Below are 24,494 nucleotides of genomic sequence, written 5' to 3' on the forward strand. Positions count from 1 at the left end.
GGTATCTCTTTTCAGACACACATTGCGCAGTAAAATTCTCCATCTTTGACATGGCAGTGTCCATCAATGGACATGAAATAACTGGACACTAGTTTACATAAAGAGGGTTTATCAAGTTTGAGTCTTTTGGGATAAGAAAATCTACACTTCAACCCTCAGGTCTTGACACACCAGCCTGCTGCACAAAGAGGATCAGTAGAGATTACATGTGGCCATTGAAATCTTCACTTCATTATTTTGTTTTTCTGAAACTCCCCCAAGCCAACACCACCTCCCCCCGCACCCCACCCCAACCCCAACAAAACTCTCTCTCTCTCTCTCTCTCTCTCTTTCGTAACTTGTAAGAGGGGTTATCTGAACTCCTTCTCCTTTTCCTGTTTCTCCCTTTCTCTCCTTACCAAGACCCATCCATACATATTGTGTTAAAGGTACACTTTGATTCCTCTTCGCCTTTCGAATTCCACTGAAAAGATTTTTAAAGAAATCAGGACATGCTACCTTATAATTATAGTCACAAATAATGTCTCAGAGTTTTCAACGACCAGGTTTTTCTCAGGTATAATACGGCGGGCTTGAAAAATACGAAAAATTGTATTTTTTTTAAAAAATAAAAAACTAAAAATTGGGGAAAAATAAAATAAGTGAGAAAATAATAACACAAACATCAAAAGATAAGTAGATATGCAATAAATAAAAAATAGAAAATGAAAAAAAATTGTTAGGCATTAAAAAAATGAAAAAACGAAAAAAAGTTAAAAAACGCGAAAAAAGCATTAAAAACACGTTTTTAACATTTTTTTTCAAAAAAACGTGTTTTTTTAAGTTTGAAACGGCATGTCATTTTTTCACGTTTTTTTCGAAAATAACGCGTTTTTTGTGACTATGCGAGTTATAAATAATTAAATACTAATTCAGTATAAAGCATGCTCCAATTCAAGTTGGTTTCACATAAAATATTTGACTTTTTTGTCACAAAAATTTTGATGTTATAAGAACTGTTAAACTTTTTATGTTTAAGAACACATTCAAACTCAAAAAATGATTTACTTAATATGTGTCTCCAATTGAGTAATTTTAAGATCATATCTATAAGCCTACAAGGTTAGATTGCACAAAAGAATTATAATAACCTACTTTAACAGACACGGTTTTTGACTCTCACCTATGTGGCCTGCTATGTCACATGGATACTGATACAGTGCTGGTATGAGTACAGGTGCGGAATACTTTCAAGAAACTTGGGTACAAGGACTGTACATGTACATATATAATAAGATTTTAAGCAAATAAAAACATAAATTCATTTCTTACATTTATAAAATATATATTACTGAATAAAAATGCTAAGATAGATGAAAAAGCATATAAAAGGTACAAAAATGAATCAAGAAGTTACAAAAAATTAAGTCTGCCATGTCCAAGCAGTGTCCCGTATCAGCACAAGTGTCATGTTGCATTGTGATACAGCCTTGCCTTGGCCCGCATCCATTTCATCGCCCCTTGGCTCAGCCACTATTGACCACATCTGGCAAGCATTGGTTGAAGCACTTGAAGAGACTAAATTGCCTTAACCAGCATACTCTTAAAAGGCTAACACTAAGATGCACAAGGGCTACAAGCCCTTCTTGATCCTTGGCCACCTCCACTAACAGACGTGAATATAGGCCACACCTTGTTCCATCACCAGCCAGCAACAATCATGGCCACGGCCATGGCCAATGCCCTATCATCCAGTTCGTGGTGGTGCCAGACCTCGGGCATAAAGCCAAGCAGACCACCTGGGCCCGAGCTACCTCAAGCCTAGCCAAAGACTACTAGTATGTCTGCTCCCTTTGGCATGCCCCTGCAAGAGCCACTCACATGCTAGAAGGAGCCAACCACACTTACAGCGCATTGAGTTTGTCCTCTACTGCATGGCAGGCACACACCCAACACACTCTAGTGCTCGCGTGAATGTCCACCTTGGCCCGAGTCCTGCATGTGCCCTATCAGCTATAGCCATCTATTTGCCACTTCAGGAGGTCGGCCCCCCCATGGTCTACGTCTGATTCATGTATCTTTTGGATTATTGACTCAGCAACATCGAGACATTTCTACAATAGACCTGGTTCTTTCACTACTTTACATAGATTCTCTCAGCCACGTCATGTCAAAATTGCAGATGGTAGAATGTCACCCATATTGGGTTATAAAGATGTAAAGTTTTCTCAGTCCACGACCATTCCACATGTTTTATATGTTCATGAATTTCCATCTCATTTGTTCTCTGTTAAACAGTTGACTACTGATTTATACTGTCGCATTATTTTTTACTCTGGTTCATGCTCATTTCAGGACCTACAAACTAGGAAGACAATTGGTGGCGGCTATGAGAAATGGGAAGTTTACATCCTGTCGGCTCCTATCGGTCTTGCTGCTACCTCCTTCAGAGTCTACATTCTTCCAGTGGCATCTCAGGCTCGGTCATCCTTCAATGTCCAAGCTCTGTTCCATCCTACCTAATCTCTCAGTCCCAAAGTCATTTCAGTGTGAGGCTTGTCAACTTGGCAAGCACACTCGTAGTAGTTTTCCTTCGTGTCCCTATCGAATCAAGGGTTGTTTGATCTTCTTCATGTTGATATGTGGGGGCCTAGCAAGATTGCTAGCCGATCTAAGTTTAAGTATTTTTAGTGAGTATTCATTTTGAAAGGAAAGTTTGAAGTAGTTTATATTCTTAAGAACTTGATTATTGAAATAAAAAACTCAGTTTAGTTCTATGATTAAGTATATTCGCACCGATAATGCTCTCAAGTTCAAATTATCTATCTTAATGACCTTTTATGCTAAAAATGGTATCTCTTCCCAATTTACATGTCCTCATACCTCACAACAGAATGGAGTTGTCGAATGAAAACATAGGCAACTTCTAACTGTTGCTCGTACCCTAATTCTTCATAATCATGTAATTGCATACATGTAGGATGATGCCATACTCATGGCTTGTTACCTGACGAATCGCTTACCATCATCCTCCATTGAGAACAAAGTATCGATTAAACTTGTTTATCCCAATCGAAACTTACTTCTTGTTGCACCTAGAGCTTTTGGTTGTACCTGTTTTGTTCACATTTTTGGGCCTAAACGTGATAAACTTTTTGCTCAAGCCATTAAGTGTGTGTTCGTTGGCTATCCTCGAAACTAAAAAGAGTACAAGTGTTTTGATCTGGTAACTCAAAAAGGATATATCAGTGCGAATGTCACTTTCTTCGAGTCTCAGTCATACTTTAGTCCTACTTCTGTGTCATCTGAGATGCCATGTCTTATTCTTCCTGTCCCGTTGCAATCTTTTCCCTCTCCTACTCCGACTATGAATAGGTTCCAAGACCCTCCATTGGTCTACACTCATCGACGGGATCCTTCTCATGGTCGACCATCAGAATCTTCTCAGGATGAGAGCTCCATTGAAGTAAGTATACCTTACATTGATCCTTCTTAGGATGAGAGCTCCATTGAAGTAAGTATACCTAACATTGATCCTTCTCCGGACTTGCATATAGCCCTGCGCAAAGGCAAGAGACAGTGTACCAAGCATATTATCTCACAATTTGTTTTCACTGACTGAATTGACGACAACTTGCAACAATTTCTTAAGGTTATGTCAGTCCATACTATACCAATTGGTCATCAACAGGCATTACTAGACTGTAAATGGCGGAAAGTCATGCAAGATGAGATGGATGCTCTCGTACAACATGGTACCTGGAAATTGGTTGATCCACCTGAAAATAGTGATATTGTTGGCACCAAATGGGTATTTACAGTCAAGTATCATTCAGATGGGTTTGTAGAGAGATATAAGGCTCGATTAGTGGCTAAGGGTTACACTTAGACATATGGAGTTGACTTTTTTGAGACGTTCTCTCCTGTGGCTAGGTTGAGGGCTCATTATTTCTGTTGTGGTAGACTCTAATTGGCCTATGTATTATCAGCTTGATGTGAAGAATGTCTTTCTCTATGGTGATCTTGAGGAGATCGTATATATGCAGCAACCCCCAGGGTTCAAGCGACAAGGGCTATGTCACAATGGTACGCTCAAATGGCCAGTGTACCAGTACCAGTACGGCAATACCGGTACGTCGGTACGTGCTGGTATGTTTGGATCTGGTCTGGGTCAGAACCAGGTCCAAACCATATCATAACTTAAAAAAAAAACGTCGCTTCGTTCTCCATCTCGACTTTCTTCCTTCCCTCGGCGGTCGACTTTCTTCCTTCCCTCAACGGCCAGTGCTTGTAGCGGCGAACGGACAGCTGGCGACGGACGGCGACCGGCGGCGAATGGCGATGGACGGCGACCGGCGGCGAATGGCGACGGACGGCGGCTGGAGATGGATGGTTGGTTTATTAGGCAGTTTTTAGGGTTCCTACTATTGTTTGAGAGTTTGGGCAGATCTTCAAAATTTGTTTTATCTGTGTTTCTGAGCATAAAGTATCATTCGTTTATGCATTTTCCTCATGCTCACTATATTCTATTTTTTATTCCCTTCTGAGTTTGGGCAAGACCTATTTTCTATTTCTGATTTTCTGATTTCTTTCTTTAGATTAAGGACTGGTTTTTATTTTGTTCAGTGAGCAATGATTCTTGCCTTCGATAGGCTTTAGCTTATTCTTTCAAGGAAGAAGGCGATGTTGGTATGAGTCCACAAAGGCAGTGTTGGAATTATAGTGCTTGGGATTTTTGTTCTTGCAATATGTTCGATGGCACAACTACGGAAAGACCGATTTCTGTTGTTGCAATATGTTGAGGTTTGCTGGCCGTGCAATAGTTATTTAACCATCTCCCTTTATCAACCTGCAATTGTTTAATGCTGGAAATGTTGGGCTTTGCATTGGCATCAGTTGGAATGTTTTGCATTATATTTTTCGTTTTTATCACTAGAGGTGATATCATTTGTTTTTTTTTTCATTTTTTAATTAAAAATATATAATAATATATATTATATTCGTCGTACCCATACCAAGATTTACGAAAACGCAGTACCAATACCTGTACCCCCGTTCCCACACCGTACCTGTACCATTGTGACATAGGACAAGGAGAGTGTAGTAAAATGTGTCGTCTGAAGAAGGCAATTTATGGACTCAAACAAAGTCTAAGGCGTGGTTCCACAAATTATTTGAGGTGGTTTCACAATGTGGATTTGAAAAATCTCCTTTGGATCATTCCCTATTCATCAAGAAGAACTCCAAAGGTATAGTTGTCATGGTAATATATGTTGATGACATTATCTTGACAGGTGATTGTGATCAAGAAATCTCGGCTACAAAGGTTTTCCTTCAAAAGCACTTTGTCACAAAAGATCTTGGTCACTTGCGATATTTCCTTGGAATTGAGGTTGCGCATAACAAAGAAGGTGTAGTGTTGTCTCAGAGGAAGTATATATTTGACCTACTACAAGATACAGGGATGTTAGGAACCAAGCCGACTAATCTTCCCATGGATCCACATCTTCATCTTCATGATAATCAATCGGAGTTAGTGGATTCACAATCTTACAAGTCTCTCATTGGCAAACTTTTTTATGTTACTGTGACAAGACTAGACATTAGCTTTGTTGTTGGGAAACTAAGTCAGTTTATGGAAAAGCCTAAAAAAGTCCATTGCGATGCTGCGTTGATGGTGTTGAAATACCTAAAGTAATCCCCAGGCAAAGGCCTCTTCTTTCAGAAAGGTGAATCTCTAGACATTGTTGTTTACAGTGATGCTGACTTTGCAGGGTCTGATGATGACAGAAAATCCACCACTGGCTTCTGTAACTTTGTTGGGGGCAACCTCATATCATGGAGAAGCAAGAAACAAAATGTAGTCTCTAGATCAAGTGCAGAATCTGAATATAGAGCAATGACTCAAACAGCTACTGAGATGACGTGGATTAAATCTATGCTAACTAACAAATATGAGTATTCATGTTCCTCTTCTTATGAAAATGTACTGCGATAACAAGGCTACCACTTACATTGAAAACAATCCAGTATTTCATGAAAGAACTAAGCATATAGAGGTGGATTGTCATTATGTTTGAGACCTTATACAAGGAGGTGTTGTGTCTACAGTTCATGTAGCTTCTGAAGATCAGGCAGCAGATATGTTTACTAAGGCTCTTTCGATTGGTGATTTCTCTAAATGTTGTGACAAGTTGAGCATGGTTGATATCGATGCTCCAGAGGGGAGTGTTGAAATCAGAAAGTTTATGTTTAAGTTTGGTAGCTTCTTTTGTCATTTTACAACTTTATGTGTCTCTCTTGTGTAAAGACTCCAGTCGATCCCTAATCTCTCTTTAAGTAGAGATTAGGGTACGACAATGAAAACAAACTTTTCCGTCTCTCTCTCTCTCTCTTCCCCCCCCTTCTCTGTCTCGTTCCTTCCTCCATCGTTCAATAGAGAGCAAGGTCCATGATGACTATGTTGTCGTAGATTCTTCTTATGATGGGCACCAATCAGCCAAACATTATTGTCCACCCATTCCCATGTACATAGGTTGTGATTCTACTAGAACTCGTATAGATAGTAGGCTGTAATCCAGCCGAGAGCATAGTCACAGCTGGCTAGTCTTCACCTTGAACAAGCCTAGTCCTCCAAGGTCAACCACCACCGGTGCAACCAGCTCGGCTATGCATGACAAGACACCTGAAGCCAAGCCTTCACCTTCCATGGTACACAAAGATCTGAATTTGGAGTATCTCATCCAGGACTTCCAAGGCATGATTAGCACCTTTCAACAAAGGCTGGAAAGGCCGCGAGGAAGCCCCCCACTACTCAATTGGACAGCTTTCACCCAAGTGCACCGAAGGCCTAAGCCCATGAGCCGATCCCTACATGGAATCTGAGGCAGCCATGACAGAGGAAGGAGAGCCTAGCACCTCACATGTGGCCGAGTCTTGCATTGACTTGGCCCTACAACTACACCCGCCAAGTGCCAAGATGCAAGCTGCAGCCGAGCCAACCTTGGGACCCAAGTGGAAATCAGCCCACTTGCAGGGCCTTGAGGACAAGGCTTGCTTTAAGGGGGATGAACTGATGCAGTCTTGCCTTAGCCCACATCTATTTCATCTCCCCTTGGCTCAGCCACACTCAGCGAGCATTGCCTGAAGCCTATGTCACAGTGTTCCCAGGGATATGCCCACATACCAGTACCAGTACGACGGTACGCCGGTACTAGTATGGTGGTACGGCATGGTATGGCTGGATCAATTCCAAGATCAGAACTTATCCAAACCATATTTCTTTTTCATTTTTTCTTACATTTTAACCATATTTTTGTTAATTTATTTATGTTTTAAGAGATTATATGTAGAAATTATGAAAGAAACTACTAAAATTGTCTTAATAATGTGTTTTTTTTCTTTTGTGTGTGTGTGTGTGTATACACCCCGATACCAAGATTTTCTAAAATTGTTGTACCCGTACCCGCTTTCTCGTACCATACCTATGTGACATAAACTGAAGCACTTAAGTGCCGCAACCAACACATTCTTAGGAGGCTAACATGAAGAAGCGCAAGGGCCCAATCCTCCCTTGATCCTTGGCCACCTTATGATGAGACATTTAGCCATGTGATCAAAACGGGAATGATTCATGTAATTATATCATTGTTAGTTGAATATGGATGGAGACTACATCAAATGGACGTGAATAATGCTTTTCTCCACGGTGATTTGAGGGAGGAAGTATATATGAAACAACCTCCAGGATATACGAAAGGAGACTCATGCGTGGGTTTGTAAACTAAGAAAATCAATTTATGGACTCAAACATGCTTATGCTCATGGTTTGACAGTTCCTCATGCAAGACTCAAAAATGTGGTTTTCAGAGATGTCCTCTAGATCACTCTCTTTTTGTTTATCGAAAGGAAAACATATTTTCTTTACTTCTTATATATGTTGATGATATTGTTATCACAGACAATTTTGAAAAACACATAGGAGACTAAAGCTTTGATGATGCAGAACTTAAAAATGAAAGAACTTGATGATTTACGATTCTTTCTTGGAGTGGAGATTAATAGGCACAATCATTGCCTCACATTGACACAACAAAAATAGACATTGGATCTACTGAAAAAGACAGGTAGATCTAATTGTAAGCCTGTGAAAACTCCTAGTGTTCTAAATCAAAGACTAACTACTCAGGACGGGGAGTTATACGAAGATCCTACACAATATCAAAGCATTGTTGGGGCACTCCAATATCTTATATCTTACATTCACTAGACCCAATATTATATATGTTATGAATCAAGTATCTCAATTTATGCATGCACCTAGAGATACTCATAGGGATGCTGTCAAAAGAATATTAAGATATCTAAAAGGGACAGCAGGAGATGACTTAGTTTATAGTAAAAGTGGAAATATAACTGTTGGACAACTTATGACATTCACTGATGCAAATTGGACTGGAGATCCCGATCAAAGAAAGTCTATTTCTGGTTTTGTATTTTCATTGGACGTAACCTTGTGTCTTGGAGTTGTCGAACACAGTGGCGGGGAAGGCTTGTAACACAATGACATCTTTTGGGACAGTCCGATAGACCCAACACAAACTCGATCCGAACCCTAGACTATAACAGTATCCATGAACCCAAGTAGATGATATGTCTTCAATTTTGGCGGCGGTCGATCGCTTCTCCAAGTATGGGGCCTTCATCCCTGTGCCCCATCGCTGCTAAGCAGAGGAGGCAACCGAGTTGTTCCTGCGAAACTTTGTCAAGCTCTGGGGAGTGTCCCAAGACATTGTCAACGATCAAGACACTTGCTTCATTGGGCGATTCTGGATGAGCATGTTCAGGATGTTGGGCACATAACTTAACTTCAGTCTTCAGCACAAGCAATCATCGCAAAGTGATGGTTAGACTGAGCTGGAATGTTGTGTTGGAGGAGTACGTTCGGCACTTTGTGACGGCAAACCAAAAGAATTGGTGTACTCTTTTGGACACGCCCAATTTTTCTACAACTTGCAGCAAACCAGTGTGACGGAGAGCAGTCCGTTCGAAGTGGCCAATGGCCAGTAGCCCTTGACCCCTACGGACTTAGCAATGGCCGAGGACAAGTGCCCAACATCGACTAGGAATGTGCAGGAGCGGCAGGAACGACTCGAAAATGCAAAGTTTACCTGGCCAAGGCCATCCAACACATGAAAAAGGTGGCCGACTGGCACAGGAGGCCCTTGGAGTTCAACATCAACGACGAGGTTATGCTCAAGTTGACACCGCAGATTTGGAAGGTCAACCGAAAGCTAGTGCAAAAACACTTCCAAGTTCCAACTCTAATCAAGTCCCACCCAGTATTCTAGGTAAGCTTCTTTAAGCCCTTCCACAAGGACAAGCAAGATGCCGATCGGCCAAAGCCTGTTCGTAACCCTCCGAGTGTGAGGACGCAGCGCGAGTTCAAAAGGATATTGGACCATCAACTGAAGGGACAAAGCAAGTTCAGCTACTACCAGGATTTCTTTGTAAAATGGAAAAGCCTTCTAGATAGTAAAACAACTAGGAACGAGATCATTCTTTGTGGCAATTCAAGGACAAAATGTTGCGCTACCTTGCTGGTTTGACAGGGATGTCAAACACAGTGGCGGGGAAGGCTTGTAACACAGCCAAAAACTCAGCCAAGCAAGCTCTTTTCTTGCCGAGACCTAGTTGGTAGTCTTGCCACGTAAGCCGCTATTCGGAGTTATTTACTCGCTGCCTAAGTTCTTAGTGGTTCCTGACTTAGGCGGAACCTGGCCACATCCGAAGTAGACACTTGCTGGAACGTGATGGGATGAACCGGCCTAACCATTGGACAGACAATGAGTGGCAAAGATCTAGCAAGGACAGCTCGGACAGAACCCTTCGTGAGGATATTCGAGGCAGAGATTCTTCGAAGCATCTGAGCAGGCAAGTGTTCGCAAAGGATAAAGGCCTTGTACTGCCTGGCTGGCCCAAGCTCTGCAGAGATGCATGTGCGACACATGATTGGACCTTTGTAGACAATTGTCCCAGATCTCGAGGGCAACACGGACTCCACTGCAAAGGTTCAAAAGGCTAAACCACTATGGCGTTTGAAATTCAAATGCGGGCAGGAAAGAGGCGGGATTGGCCCTTCAACGGATAGCGAGCGACCAACGCAGCGACACATGGTCGCTGGCCAAGTGCCACTCGTCCCTTTGGCGTTGTACACTTGTAAAAATGGCAAAGTCATAAATAATGTAAGGACGTGCCTACAGAAGGCCATCCGCCCGGCCTTGCGAAGGCATCAGGGAATCAATTGTATACTTTGTTCTTTAAGTGAATGAAAGAAGGGCCTCGGCCTTGAAGAAATCTCCAGAGTTGCTCCTTCGCTATAGAGTGGAAGTACTATCGCAAGCACTTCTGCAACAACCCATCTCCGAACCTGTATTGCCTAGGAGGTTTGAAGGCTGTCAGTTGAGAACCTTAGGTTGCACCTGGCTCTCCAAAAGAAAAAAGAGTAGCCGCGTGACACTAGACAACCCAGGGTTGCTGCTGCTCCACATTGCTGGCCGACTTACTATTGCTGTTCACCATTTGTTGCTGGCTGGCCAACTCACTGTTGCTGTGATTGTTGTTGGGCACGCTTTGTCATTTCTCTATGGCCCGATTCTCTATCAGTATTTGGCCTGATTCACTTTGTTTGGCTTTGCACCGCCCACATTCTTTGTTCAGTTGTTACTAGTGCAATTCATTATTGTTGTTTGGCCTCAATTCTCTCATTGCCAACATTCTTCATTGTTGTTCAACTGATTCTCTGATTCACAGTTTGCTGCTTCTACATTTTTTCACCAGGATTTGTGCTTGCACTCGCTGGTTTATGGCCTCTGCTTTAGGCATTCTGATTGGCCCTGCTGACTCTTCAGATTGCAGCCTTGCATGCACCACCTCCCCATTACCAACAACACCTTTTCATTAATGGCCGAATTAATCTAGCATCTGGTTCTGGTGTGCTGTTCTTCAGCCATCATTAGCCATTTTGCTATGCTCTGAACATTTATGGCCAATCTGGACCACCTTTTATGCCTCTTTATTTGAGAAATTGCTACCGAGTTGTATTGATTTTTTTCGACTCACAAAATTCAGTTTGGCTCTGCTCAAGAACATTAACATAAAAGCAAAAAAGATAAAGAAATAAAAAATTAAGTGGCTCAAACAACAAAACATGAGGATTAGACTGCTAAAAGAAAAAGAAAAAGGAAAAAAAAAACTTAGCCTGTTCGGCACCTGTTAGAATATATTGTAATGGGAACCGGGTCCATATCTGGACCCGGTCCTATTGGGGCACGGATACCGAGGCAGGCTCGGTACCCTAGGCGGCACTCTTTCTCTCCCTCCTATATATTCTTCACTTACATGTAATTGTTGAGTTAAGTGAATATAATTTTCTCTCTCCTAGGGTTGCGGTTTGCCCCTAGGTCAGAGCTTCCCCGTGGTTTTTCACCTCCTTCTGAGGTTTTCCACGTATATTGTGTGTTCTTTCTCTGCTCTCTCCTTGTGGTTCGTGTTTCTACAGCACCAAATGGCCTAAAAGAGCATATGCAATCTAGGTGATGACCTAGGCATTTTCATATAAGAGGTCGCATCGGAACAGCCAACATATGCAACCAGCCAAGCTGGGGCCTAAGTGAACCTTTGAAACATATTGTACAAACACGAAAAGATTTTAGAAGAATGGAGTATAATTGCAACATGTCAATTCAATGGCAAAGTTGTAATCCTGGAATATAAGTAGTAACAGAATTTAGGTTGGCCAATGGCCGTTTTGCCTTGTATGGACATTAAAGAATCTAGTAGGGGAATCTCAGGGACAGACAAAATCTAATAATGAGGTTGACCACTTCATATTATATTAAAACACCTAATTCTAAACAAACAAAACCCAGTGTTTTGAAGGATTACTTTTGCTCTTTTACCTTGCACAGGATATCAAAGCTAGAACTATGGCAAAGCATGAGATATTGACATCAAAATGCATAGAAAAAACTCATGAAAAAGGAAAGAGTACTGGAGAATATGAAGTTGGCTGATTTCAAGATAGGAATTCATGCTGAGTTTGGAGAGTTGGTTGCGCCTTTGTTGAGAGCATGATATCCAGGAGTTGATTCATCATGCCCCAAGTTACTCTACAACCTTTTTTCTGTTTCCAATATGTTTGCTGGGTTTAGAACGTGTCTGTAGAAAAGCGAGAAATTAGTGAATTCTGACTTATTTTCATCTTACAATCACTAAAATTGCTTATTCTTGGGCCTTTTCAATATTGGACCTAAGGAAACTGATTTTGTGCATTTTGTTTGTGGATTTGTGACCTATGAAATTTTCGACAGCAGTCTATAAAGTCCCTAATTCTCAATTGCAAGGTACCAGGCAATATTTTGGAAGTTTTAGAAAGGGTATCACTAATTTAGAATTGCACTTATATTTCTGGACTTGAATTACACTCTTTGCTATGCTGAATGGGTGTTGGGCCCCTTTTACTCTAGATGACATATATACAGCAAGAAACTTCATACAGAAAGGAAAGAATTTCTAAATGTGTGTAATGGGGCTTTTCAAATTAGTTTAAGGTTCCCTCTCTTTAAAGGGTTACAACTTCCAAATCTGGCATGTTTCAATCTTCACATCCACAGATCAACTCTCCCCCTGATTTCACTAAAGAATGGCTGTTTAAGCTAATGATTGTTCATTGTACGTTCATTCTCAATCATAATTAACAATTTTTAAAGATATAACTTGCCAGTTTTTGGAAAAAGAAAGCTGGTTATTTAAGTTTCTATACACTAAAGCTTTGTATTTCCACTTTTGTGCTTTGACATGCCATGAAGGTATATGAAGTTTTTGCCGTTTTGTGTTTGAATATTATTCTGAGTAAAGAAGGTAGACATTCCCAGCTCCAGCTCCTCATGATTTTGATTTATGTACATGTATTATCTGCCAGTACTCTTCCCACCAAAATCAAGAACGGTTCAAGAAATTAGCATGGCAAAGAATGAAAGCATTAAGTAAAATAAGGGGGAACTTTGCAACCACATCAAGTTAAGCAATTTGAACAGCAGATGGTTTATCTCACACTCGAAAATGTGAAAAAGGAAACATATAAACCAAAACCAGAAATTGTTACTTTTTCCTTACTCTCTATCTGTCAAATAAGGTCCACCATCAAAGTGATCTCCCAGGAATATGATTATCTGAGGCTTAAAAGGGAGCACAGATTTCTGGAACGCCCTTAGCATGTACAGATCAGTGTAGAATTTGATTGCCTTGAAAGCACCGGATTTTGGAGAAAGGCCATGTGATGTTCGATCTGTAAGCTATTAGACAGATAAAGCATAAAAACAAAGTGAAGCAAACATGGAAAAAACAGTTGCATAAGGTAGAAATGACAAACCTGAAGGTCTTTTTGACCTCAAACGTCAAAACGGGTTCTCTAGACGCATGAAATCAGGCGAATGGCATAAAAATATAAATAAAAAAACTAATAAATGGTCAAAGATTGATATCCGACGAAGCAAGAAGCTCGCCAATGTGCAATGCAAAGTGAAGGTAGCTACATGACTTATTTATGAACTGTAACTCTTGCAACATGGCTTGCCTCATTTGCTACCCGTTGTGTTCGTTTTGCCTCACTTAAAGGGCTGACCGCTTTAAGTACACTCACTAAAAAACTGTTTGGACCTTTAAAACCAAAACATCAAATATCGAATCAGAGCTTCCCAAGCCGTCACCATTATAAATCATGAAAAGGTTTACGTGCTCGCGAGGAATAAGGAGGAAACGTCAAAATAATTATGCACCTTCAGTGCATAAGAACCCACGACGCACTCGAAAGCGTGGGAGCATCAAAAACACGGACAAAGACCTGAACCAGAGGGGCCAGGTCTTCTACACCAGTAGTGGCTTTTGGCTATCTAAAAAAGAAAGGTAAGAGATCTGGACAGAGAAAGATTACAGATACCTGTGGGTCAGCAAGAACGGCGACATGTACCAGATTGTCAGGATTGGGAAGGTCGCCAATTGCCTGCACATCAGAAGATGACAGGTACCACGACCATAAGAGGTTTGACATGGTAAGAAATAAAACAAAAACAAGCAGAAGCAGTTGGATCATTGAAACAATGACGAAGAAGAAGATGGTCACTAGACCTTAGTCTATCGGAGTCGGAAGCGCGCACAGAGATCAATTTTGTTTGTAAGGAGGGAGGGAGGGAGGGGGAGGGAGAGAGAGAGAGAGAGTATCCCCTGCTTACCGGCCAAGAGCAAGCCCAAAGAGGCAACCAGTAGGCGATTAGTTCCCCATATAGAATAGTAACAATCCATATGCAGCAAAGAAACAGAGTGAGACGCCAACCGCTCTGCATCTCCTCCTTGACTTGACGATTCCATCTTCCTCTCTCCATGCCTTCCCTCGTACCTGCATCTGTCGAACTAAGCAGTTTTAATGTTCGACCTCCCAACAGGGTTCGTAGTCCGGCGGAGTGGGGGAGAGAGATTCGAGAGATGGGGTGGTCATGGCCCTGCACCAACCCCGTTACCTGGTGGATTTAGTGCCTGCTCGCTAAACAGGCAGCAAGCTGAACATGGGTCCAGTACCCGGTTATTGCAAAGCATTTCGGTAAAAAAAAAATAAATAAATAACAGGGTCATGTACGACCCATTTCGGGCTGGGTCCACGATGGCTAAAGGAGCTGATTTGCTGACGCAAGAGAGTTAGAGAGAGTGCTACTAAATCATGTACTGTACAACGAGTCGAGTCCGCTCGTCTCGAACTGGCTTGTATAAGCATGGCTCTAATCGAGTTGGAGCTGGAGTTAAAACTGAAGAAAAAAGGAAAAGTAGCAGAAAATGAAGATCAATAGAGAGAGCTCAAGGCTCCTCAAGCCAAGCTATCATGATGCCTCTAAGCCCCCTCGATACCGTCACAATTCAGACCCATGTTGGCACCTTGTATGCCTACAGACCACCCAACCCATCGAACAAAGTCATCGAGCAAGAGCTCCGCCAGGTTCTTGCCGAGTACAAAGATTTCGCTGGCCGCTTCATTTTCAATGACAACAGCCACCAGTGCATCCATTTCAATGACGAGGGTATGCGCTTCATTGAAGCTACCTCTGACACCCCTCTTGGTAGCTCGATCGACTAGCCATCTCCATACTACCTTGACCTGCACCCAGATATCAAGGGCATAGAGGAGTTGGCTCAGGTGCAGCTCACCAGGTTTGCCTGTGGTTTCATGGTGGTGGGAATTACCACACACCACGTAGTCTCGGATGGGCTTGCTCTCAGCCATTTCTTAGTAGCATGGGGCCAAACTATGCGAGACGGCCTCCCTGTTCAACCTCTCCCACTGCATGACCGTTCCATCTTCATCCCTCGCAACCCTCCTCTCTTTCAGTTTGACCATAGTGAGATTGAGTATACGGTCAACGAAAGGCCAAGCACTCAGAGGTGATGGAAAGGGCACACTTCCCTTGTGCATTTTAAGAGAAACTCAAGTCCAAGGCCTCTAGTGACAATCCTTGTGATAAGCCTTACACTACCTTTGAGTGCCTTCCTCCCACCTATAGAGGAAGATCACCTCCTCAAGAAATCTTGAAGGGGAGGTGACTACAAAAGTAAGGATTGCAGTGAACGGCCGTTTTAGAATGAGGAATCCTGATGTGCCTATGAGCTACTCGGGCAATGTTGTGCTATGGGCTTGGCCTGAGTCTAAGGTGAGAGACCTCTTGAATAAGCCGATGGGTCATGCAGCTAAGCTCGTACATGATGCAGTCGCTCGAGTCGATGACAATTACTTCAGGTCATTCATGGACTTCTCAGGCTCAAAAGGAAAAAATGGAAGGTCTGAAGAGCGTATATGATGAGGGAGAGGTGGTGTTAGCCCTGACTTGGACGTGAACTCCTAGTTGAGATTCCCCTTTTACGACTTGGATTTTGGCTCAGGCCCGCCTCACCTCTTTGTGCCTTCCTATGTGCAACTAGAAGGCCTGTTGATTTTTCCGCCTTCCTTCCCTGGCACTGGAGATATCGATGCCTTCATTTCTTTATTTGAGAAGAATGTGAGATCGGACTGTATGCTTTAGATTAGGAGTAGTTTTTCTGCCAAACCTAGTGTATGTTCATGCCTGTTCCACTTCCCCATTCTTACAACTACGTCTTAAAACCTAAAGAAACAATTTAGATTATGCGTACCTTTTCGGCAGTGTTAGTGTATTGTGGTGACTATAAGATGTGGTATCTTTCTTGTGTGGTTATCATTTGTTTAAATTCACATTAATGCAATTTTAACAAGGTCATGGATTGACTATTAACATGATAAAGCCAGTAAAGCTAAAATGTGTGGGCAAATGAACACAATTATTTCTTTCTGGATGTTTTTATTTTTGCTCTTGTTATCAAAAGGCAATTAAATTATGCTTAACAATGGAGCTTTGTATACAAGGCAACAGTACTCAATCAACCCTGCACTGCCATGGTCACATATACATGAGTAACAACCTAAACTTAAATTACCATGACTCCATTGAATGGGATTTTTTTTTATACACCAACTAGCCTCCTTGAACGCAGCAAATCATAGCAGGTATGGTATAAAAAGAAGCGCATAAAGAGAACTTCTTAATTTGAGAACTTATTTAGTTATGTCTTAACTTTTGAAGCCGAGTGTCCGGTTGAACATATGGACCATGTTATCTCCCTCCAAATGCCAGCCATTGATGCAGGAGGAGGTGGCAGTGACCAGGCCTTCTGCCGGCCGACGGAGCCATGAGCGGTCCAATAATGAAACTACTTCTTTCCACCAACCAACCACGGAAACTTCCTCAGACGTCGGGCTTCTTTCACCTTAGATCAAGAAGATTTATAAAAAAAGGTTTTGCTTTTATTGTTTCACCAATAACAAATGTCAACAATATGATGTCCAACTACAAAAATCAAATAAAATAAAATAAATCCCAAGTCTTGCTTCAAGAGTACTGGCAAATCAATAATAAAATCTCAAACTTAGACTCATTCAAGCGGTGGAATATTATCCCTTGGGAACAAAAGCACCAGTTATACCTAAAAGAGAAAGCAAACTAGTTAATGCCACAAGCAAAATAGCTAAAGCATGAATAAAACAACCCAATTTCTAAACCAAACAAAGGCAAACCAACACAATACTTAGCACGACTCTAGATAAAACATTAAATTGTAATTAAAATGATAAAAACTTCAAACAAAAGCAAAGTAAGCCTGAAATAGGCCTAACTGGATGAGAAATTAAAAATAAATTAAAACACTAGGAAACTATAAAATGTGATGGATGAGCTCTGCGCGAGAAAGGCACTTTAACTGTTTCTGAGAAGTGCTCTACGCGATTTCCTGCATTTGAATTTTTCTTGCATTACCAGTAATTTTCTCTTTATGATAACCAACAACATTTTGGCCAATTTCTTCTAATTTTCCTGCTTGATAACAAGATATATTCTTTCCTTTAATATATGACTAATGACAATCACTTTCGGCCTCTTCATCGTATTGAGAAAGATCGCTTTAAGCCGTGCTCAAATGTGGCATATCAGCAATCACATTACCCATATGCATTTGTGTGTTGGGTCTCTAAGCCCAATGTCTGTTTTAGGTTGGGCTAAAAATCCATTAAATTGATTTTTGCAAGATTACCATGATGTGTTATATGCATTTTTGTATATGTGAATGAAATTTATATCTTTGCAGTTTAGAGTTACTCAGAGAATGTGAGTGGCCTTGAAAACCTTGTGTTGAGAACTTGTACACAATCCTTTTCCCTCGTGGTCGTGGTTGATATCATATGATTGTAACTTGTTTTTATGTAAAACTATGTAGGACCCATTTCTTTCTCTTCACTTTTCATTCTTAAGAATAAGTTTACATGCCTCAAGGAGGCGCATTGCAACTCGGTGTGGTAAAGGGGTTTACATCTAAAGGGGTCCATGGTTCAAATCTCATGGTCGTTGTCATGCATTTGTGCATTACTTCTCTAAGCTGCGAATAGTGGTAAGCGCGGCACTAAAGTCAAAAAAAAAAAGAAGGAATGACCGCCGACGAATATTCAACAGTTTTAGGCAAAAGCATGGCCAAAAATAACTCTCAAAACTATCCTTAGACTGATCTAGGGCAAGAGAAACACAAAAAAGTAAAATAGCAATAAATCTTTTTATCTTTTTTACTTTTCTTCCATTTTCAATCACAAATAAGCATTCCCAAGATCTAAATCTTGACTTTAGATTCAAAACTAGGTTTACATCTGATCCCAAGATCCAGAATCTAGAACCTAAATTGGGTTTGGATCCAAAATCCAAATCTACACCCAATCCCAGTTTCAAAACTTGGGACTGATTTTCTATCCATATTACAACAACCAAGATCCATTTCAAGTCTGGGTCCATATTTGGATCGTTATCCAAAGTACCAATACGATTTTAGAATCACTTCAAAGACCTAATCGAAGATCCAAAGTCAAGCTCATTGATCCAAGTTTTAGCACGAATCCTTCCAAACTGTAATCCCAATCTAAAGAGCAGATTCAAAAGCTAGATCTAAATATAGGATTGAAATCCAAAATCAAAAGATCTTTTCTCAATTCCGAGAGAAGAATTTCCAAATCTAGAGCTCAAACAAAAATACATGTATATTTCAAACCCTAGTCAATAGAGCTTAAAAACAACAACAACAAGAACAACAACAATATAATGGAAAAAAAGGACAAGAGTAGGAGAGCTGACCAGTCAAGCTGACCTCCAGGCCAGCCTGGCAGACAGGCTTGGTGGGCGCTTGACCGACTAGACCTTGGGCCTCCTGGGCGGACAAAAACCCAGCCAGTGGCAGGGTCTTTGCTTGAACAACACTCATGCACTCTGCACCAGCCTCTAAATTTTCTTGATTTTTGTACAGGCATCTTTAAATATTTACTTGTATATACATATGGGTGCCCCTCCATATATGAGTACTTCTAAATGGGTGCCCCTCCATATATGAGTACTTATAAATGGGTGCCCCTCCAAATAATTTTTTTGGCTCCACCACTGCATTGGACCTCAAATTCTTTGTTTTAAAGTGGCAGCATGGACCTCACATCCATTGCTTAGTGCTGATATTCATTATTTGTTTAAAGAGTAGATTTCATATAATACTGATTTTAGATCTCGAACCAGGGAAGCAAGCACGCATGTCCTTATTGTGTTGGTTTAGTTGCTATATAATGTGTATGCAAAACAGACTGAAGTTAATAACATCAATGATGGGGACGATCGTGTCTAAGGTAGTGGAAAGGCAGGGTGGAGATGAGGGAGAGATGGTGCTGTTCCCTCACATTGAGATGGACTGTTAGCTGAGGTTCTCTTTCCATGACTTGGAATTTGCAAGAGTACTACTCACCTTCCTCTTTTTATGTATATCAGTTCTTCTAAATGGTGCCTGCCTGTTAATGTTATAGGAGTGTGTTGTACTCGCTGACATACATTGAGCTCACACCAAACTGTATGGCCTCCCAAACATTTAATTAGCTTCAAATAAGGATGTACAATAAGTTAACTCGGGCTTGACTCAAACTTGCCTGTGTAAGCTTGACTTGTTTAAAAGAGCCGAACTTGAGTTTGAGTTGATGCTTGAATTAAAAATGTAGAGTTCAAGATACATGAGCTTGACTCATTTATATTTGACTAGGAATGTGTCTTTCCTATTTCTTAATCATTAGTGGCATGTTTTGGTAATATTTTATTAACTTTAATACCCTATTTCTGGTCTTCATTTTCACTTAAATTTCACACATAGTCACACACACACACACACACACACACATATATATATATATATATATATATATATATAATGTGAAAGAGATTAGCTCAAACTTGCCTCATAAAGCTCGACTCGAGTTAGAGTTGTGCATGAGCTAAACAATATGTAACTCGAGTGGAGCTTGAGCTCAGCTTGCTCGTTGTACATTCCTCGGCAATTAACGGTAACATGTGAAATTTAAATTGACAAAGTTGACAAGGGCCATATGAGTTAGAAGTATATAATAAGGCTGCAAATCATCACATAGGGTTTTGTGCACACCCAACATTCTCTATACTTCTATCATGTGAAAGAATTTGGAGAAAAAGGAGTATAAAGGGCTCATTGAGATAACTTCATGTCACGATAATCCAATGCCAAGTTATGCTTATATACATTAGCCAAATAGCTTAGTAGTAGCATAGGTTCTTCCTTAGACAATTAATGGTAAGGTTTATCTACTTTTTCGTGGACACTCGTCAGTATACCACAAGTTACCACTCATAGTACTAACGAGAGGTTTTTCTACCTAAGGTGTGGTCCAGTTGTAAGACTTAGTTGTGTGCTACCACCTAAGACCAAGCCCAGCAACATGATGACCATGACACATGGGTATGAGAAGCTTTGAAATATGATCAAACATACAAAATGTTGAAAATTTGATGCTTCAAATTATTAAGAAAATTTTGAAGAATCATTTGAGAATATAAACCATTTTGATTTGAAGATTATTTACAAATATCATTTGGAAACCTTTGAAGATTACTTTTAAAGTCGATCCAATGTTCTATTAAGAATTTAAGTATGTTTGAGATTTTGCTCTTTTTCGGTTACTACCTAACTAAAGCTCCATCTCATCTTGCATAAGTTCTTTCAGAGAGGTGCTAGTGATCGTTCATGATTTTCATAAGTAATGGCAACAATAAAAATATCTACATGATAATGATGTCTCATTGTAATAAAAATATGTTTATAATAAGAATGTGATCATCTGACAAAATATTGAACATCCATATAAAATATGATGTCATGTGGCATACAAATTGCTTTCATAGTATCTGCAAATTTATCCTAGCTAGTCTTTCTAAGTTCTTATAGGAACTCATTTGAATTGTAAACCATAGGCATTGCATTTAAAATGTCTTGTTCTTGTCTTTGCAATACTTGACAAAAAATATTACTCTGTCCCAAAAGTTCTTTTACCAAATGTAAAATAAATACAAATGTAAATGATTTGATCATTTTGTATGCTAAATTACCTTCATTACGTACTTGATATGTCGACCCATTGTTTCTTAAGCTTTTTGAAACTACACAAGTTGCATAAAATATTTTTTTCAAACTGCACACTTCAAACAATATGCCCTATAAGTATTGTGAGAATACTCTTAACCATGTAAACCTTTGAAGCCACAAAGCTTGAATTTACGAAGATGAACTGAAGGGCCTGACATTGAATATCTATAAAACTTGTGCTGATATGCCATAATTAATATAAGCTCACCTAACTTCATCTCTCTCATTTATTAATATCTCCCATATAAGATGTTGCAACCTTTAAACATGCACCACGCTTTCTACAGTTTGAATTTTTAAATGCTTAAAAGGTGGAAAACCATATTAAAAAAGAGCAACATCAAGAGATTTCAGAGTGGAGCAGCAATAGCATATTTGTTTTCTGCATCTTGGTTTTGTTTTTCTTGCTCATTAACTTGCTTTTGTGTTTGAAATAATCAGAAATGCTTTTCATCACCTTCTCAATAAACTTACACGAAAATTTTGAATTTTGAAATCTAAATTCAAGTATAATCAAATAAATAACTAATTGCAGACCATGACATTATGAAAATCAAGAAATTGTTCATATGGGTCAAATACAGCGTCGCTCTCGTTGGATATTTTTTTATTAAACAAAGAATGCAAATGAAATTATAAAATTAAAACTATATAAAAATATGACATATACTAATCTGAAATTTGAAAGGGAAATCAATACTTTTAATCTCAATCAAAACTCCTAATTCTCAAATGAGTCTATCACAAACAGAACACCTCCAAATCTGCAGACTAAAATTGAAAACCCTCGCTAAAATACAAAAAACAATCAGAAGGCCTTAATTAATCTAATTATATGCTTAATTCAAAATAAAAAAACAAAAATTTAAGAAAGAATAAAGGAATTGCCGTGAGAAAAAATAACATAAACCAGTTACCGACTTAAAAAGAGGGAGAGGAAAGCAGACTCAGGCTTCAAAAAACACTGCAACAGACAGCAGTCTGGACGGTTGGCTCTCTCTTTTTGAGTTTTCTGCCAAGCAAGGATACAGGCATAACTGCATCACACAACTGATAATTAAAAGAAATCCAATTCTGCCATGACACATGAATATGATGTCATCTACAAGACGGCAAATGGGCAGTGGCACTCGCCATTTGGCATCTTGGTGGCTCCGGAGGCAGCGTTATGGAGTTTGGCGTCAAGCACTTCGTTGGACCAGGCAATCGGCAGCAGTCCAGACACCACACAGCAGACGCCACAGCTTGTGACCGTGGCTTGAGCTTGCACTCAACTTGGTTAAAATAAAAAATATATTTTGATATAAAATAATACATAAATATAATTATTCGTAATAATATGTATATTAAAAAATAATATTAAAAAACTTATTGAGCCAAATCAAGTCCAGTTGGGCCAACCCGGGCCAACTTGATAAGTTATCAGGCCAGCCCGGTACACATTTTTCGGGCTTGAGTCCAAGCCCGAGCGAGTATCATGTACTCAACTGTATCCAGCCCAATGCCCAGCCTTAACGGTCAAAACAATAAACACAACCATGAAAAGGTGAAGAAAGTTCTATACTAGGCATGGATCCACAACAAACCAACTTGAGTTTAATTCGTGTTATATATATATATATATATAATGACCACCATGGGGAGGTGAAAATTGGTGGTCATGAGTACTGGAAGAGCCACATGAGGGCAGATGTGGGCCATTTGCCAGCACCAGCCAACATAAATTGCTTGTTTGTGCATTGGTTGTCGCTTAAAGTTTTAATGTATTGATGACTAGGGGTGGATTTAGGGAGCTGAAAAATTCCTCAAATGAGAAATTTCTGGCTCTACTCCCAAGATAACCTTTCACATAGACCCATAATATAAAGGGACTCCCTCAGTTCCCATAGGCCATTCTTGTTTACAGTAAATTTGAGATCCATGGTGATATGAGATACTTTTTTCCCTCCCCATTGGACCTCAAACGTGATATGAGATACTTTTTTCCGTCTCCATTGGACGTCAAACGCTAAGTTTTAAAGAACCAGCATGGACCTTACATCCACGTACGCTGCTGCTTACTGTTGATATTCAATTATTTGTTTCAACAGTAGACTAGATTTCATATGGTACTGATTTTAGATCTCGAACCAGTGAAGCAAACACGCTTGTCCTTAAAAGAGGCAGCATGGACCTTACATCCACGTACGCTGCTGCTTACTGCTGATATTCAAATTATTTGTCTCAACAGTATACTAGATTTCATATGGTACTGATTTTAGATCTGGAACCAGGGAAGCAAACATGCATGTCCCTAAAGAGGCAGAATGGACCTTACATCCACGTACGTTGCTGCTTACTGCTGATATTCAATTATTTGCCTCAACAGTATACTAGATTTCATATAGTACTGATTTTAGATCTCGAACCAGGGAAGCAAACACACATGCCCTTATTTTGTTGGTTTAGTTGCTATATAATGCGTATGGGAAACATACTGAAATTAATAACAATAATGATGGAGATGAGGTTGGGATAGTGCTGATCCCTCATCTTGAGATTGACTGTTAGCTGAGTTCCCTTTCCATCACTTGGAATTTGCAAGAGTACACACCTACCTCTTTCTATGTATGCCTGTTCTTTTAAATGGCAACTGTTAGCTGCCCTTTCCATATGACTGATCCACCTTGTAGGAGGATTTAACTACAAAGTCATAGGAGTGTTGTATTAGCTCATATATATTGGGGTTACTCAAAAAACCGATGCAGCCTTTGACATTGGATATAAAGTATATGCCAAAACCTTGATCCTATTACTAGTATATTGTTTCTGTGGCATCTGTATATACTCAATTTGTAAGTTCACAAATATGAAGTTTGCAACCAACTTTTCAGGATAATGCATCCTCCAACAGATTGCATTCGAATCTGATTCAAGTGTGAACTAAGAATACATATCTAAATCTGAATCCAAAATTCAATTTGACAATCTGAATACAGTGCAAATTTTAAACCGAATCTGACCGATTTTAAATTTGATTCAAATCCAGATCTGATCACATACTTATGTATATCTGAATCCGATCCGATTTCTTAATTGGATATTAGTTCTTTTTGTCATATCTGGTGGTTTTGGAATCGCTCGGTTATATATCTGATCCAAATTAAATATACTGTCGTTCCTATTGATGAATTCTCTGGAACGTTAGACTGCCTCCAAATGAAGCTCGAAATTAAAATTCTGTTGTTGGCACAAATTTTAAAAAACTTGGTATAGGTATGAAATCTCAACATTTTTTTTTCCATTTCTCTTCACCTTTAAAAATTTAAAAGTTAACAGAATTACCTATTTTTCTTGTTAACCTACGACAAGTTTGTTTTGGTTTAGCTAGATTGGATCCC

The 24,494-nt window shown here is 39.9% G+C and overlaps 1 protein-coding gene across 1 annotated transcript in view; it reads right to left on the minus strand.

The window, feature by feature from the left end:
- The window catches only part of LOC116250012 (uncharacterized protein C630.12), a 50,128-nt gene extending 35,555 nt beyond the window's left edge, over window positions 1-14,573 (minus strand). Inside the window, exons 1-3 of the mRNA XM_031623330.2 lie at window positions 14,271-14,573; window positions 13,979-14,041; window positions 13,156-13,334 (exon numbers count right to left, since the gene is read on the minus strand). Of these exons, the coding sequence (XP_031479190.1) occupies window positions 13,156-13,334; window positions 13,979-14,041; window positions 14,271-14,420 (392 nt within the window). The 5' untranslated portion in view covers window positions 14,421-14,573. The remainder of the gene's footprint in view (window positions 1-13,155; window positions 13,335-13,978; window positions 14,042-14,270) is intronic.
- Between the last annotated feature and the right edge of the window lie 9,921 nt (window positions 14,574-24,494).

Source organism: Nymphaea colorata, chromosome 3, assembly GCF_008831285.2.
Source record: "Nymphaea colorata isolate Beijing-Zhang1983 chromosome 3, ASM883128v2, whole genome shotgun sequence".
Taxonomy (NCBI): Eukaryota; Viridiplantae; Streptophyta; class Magnoliopsida; order Nymphaeales; family Nymphaeaceae; genus Nymphaea; species Nymphaea colorata.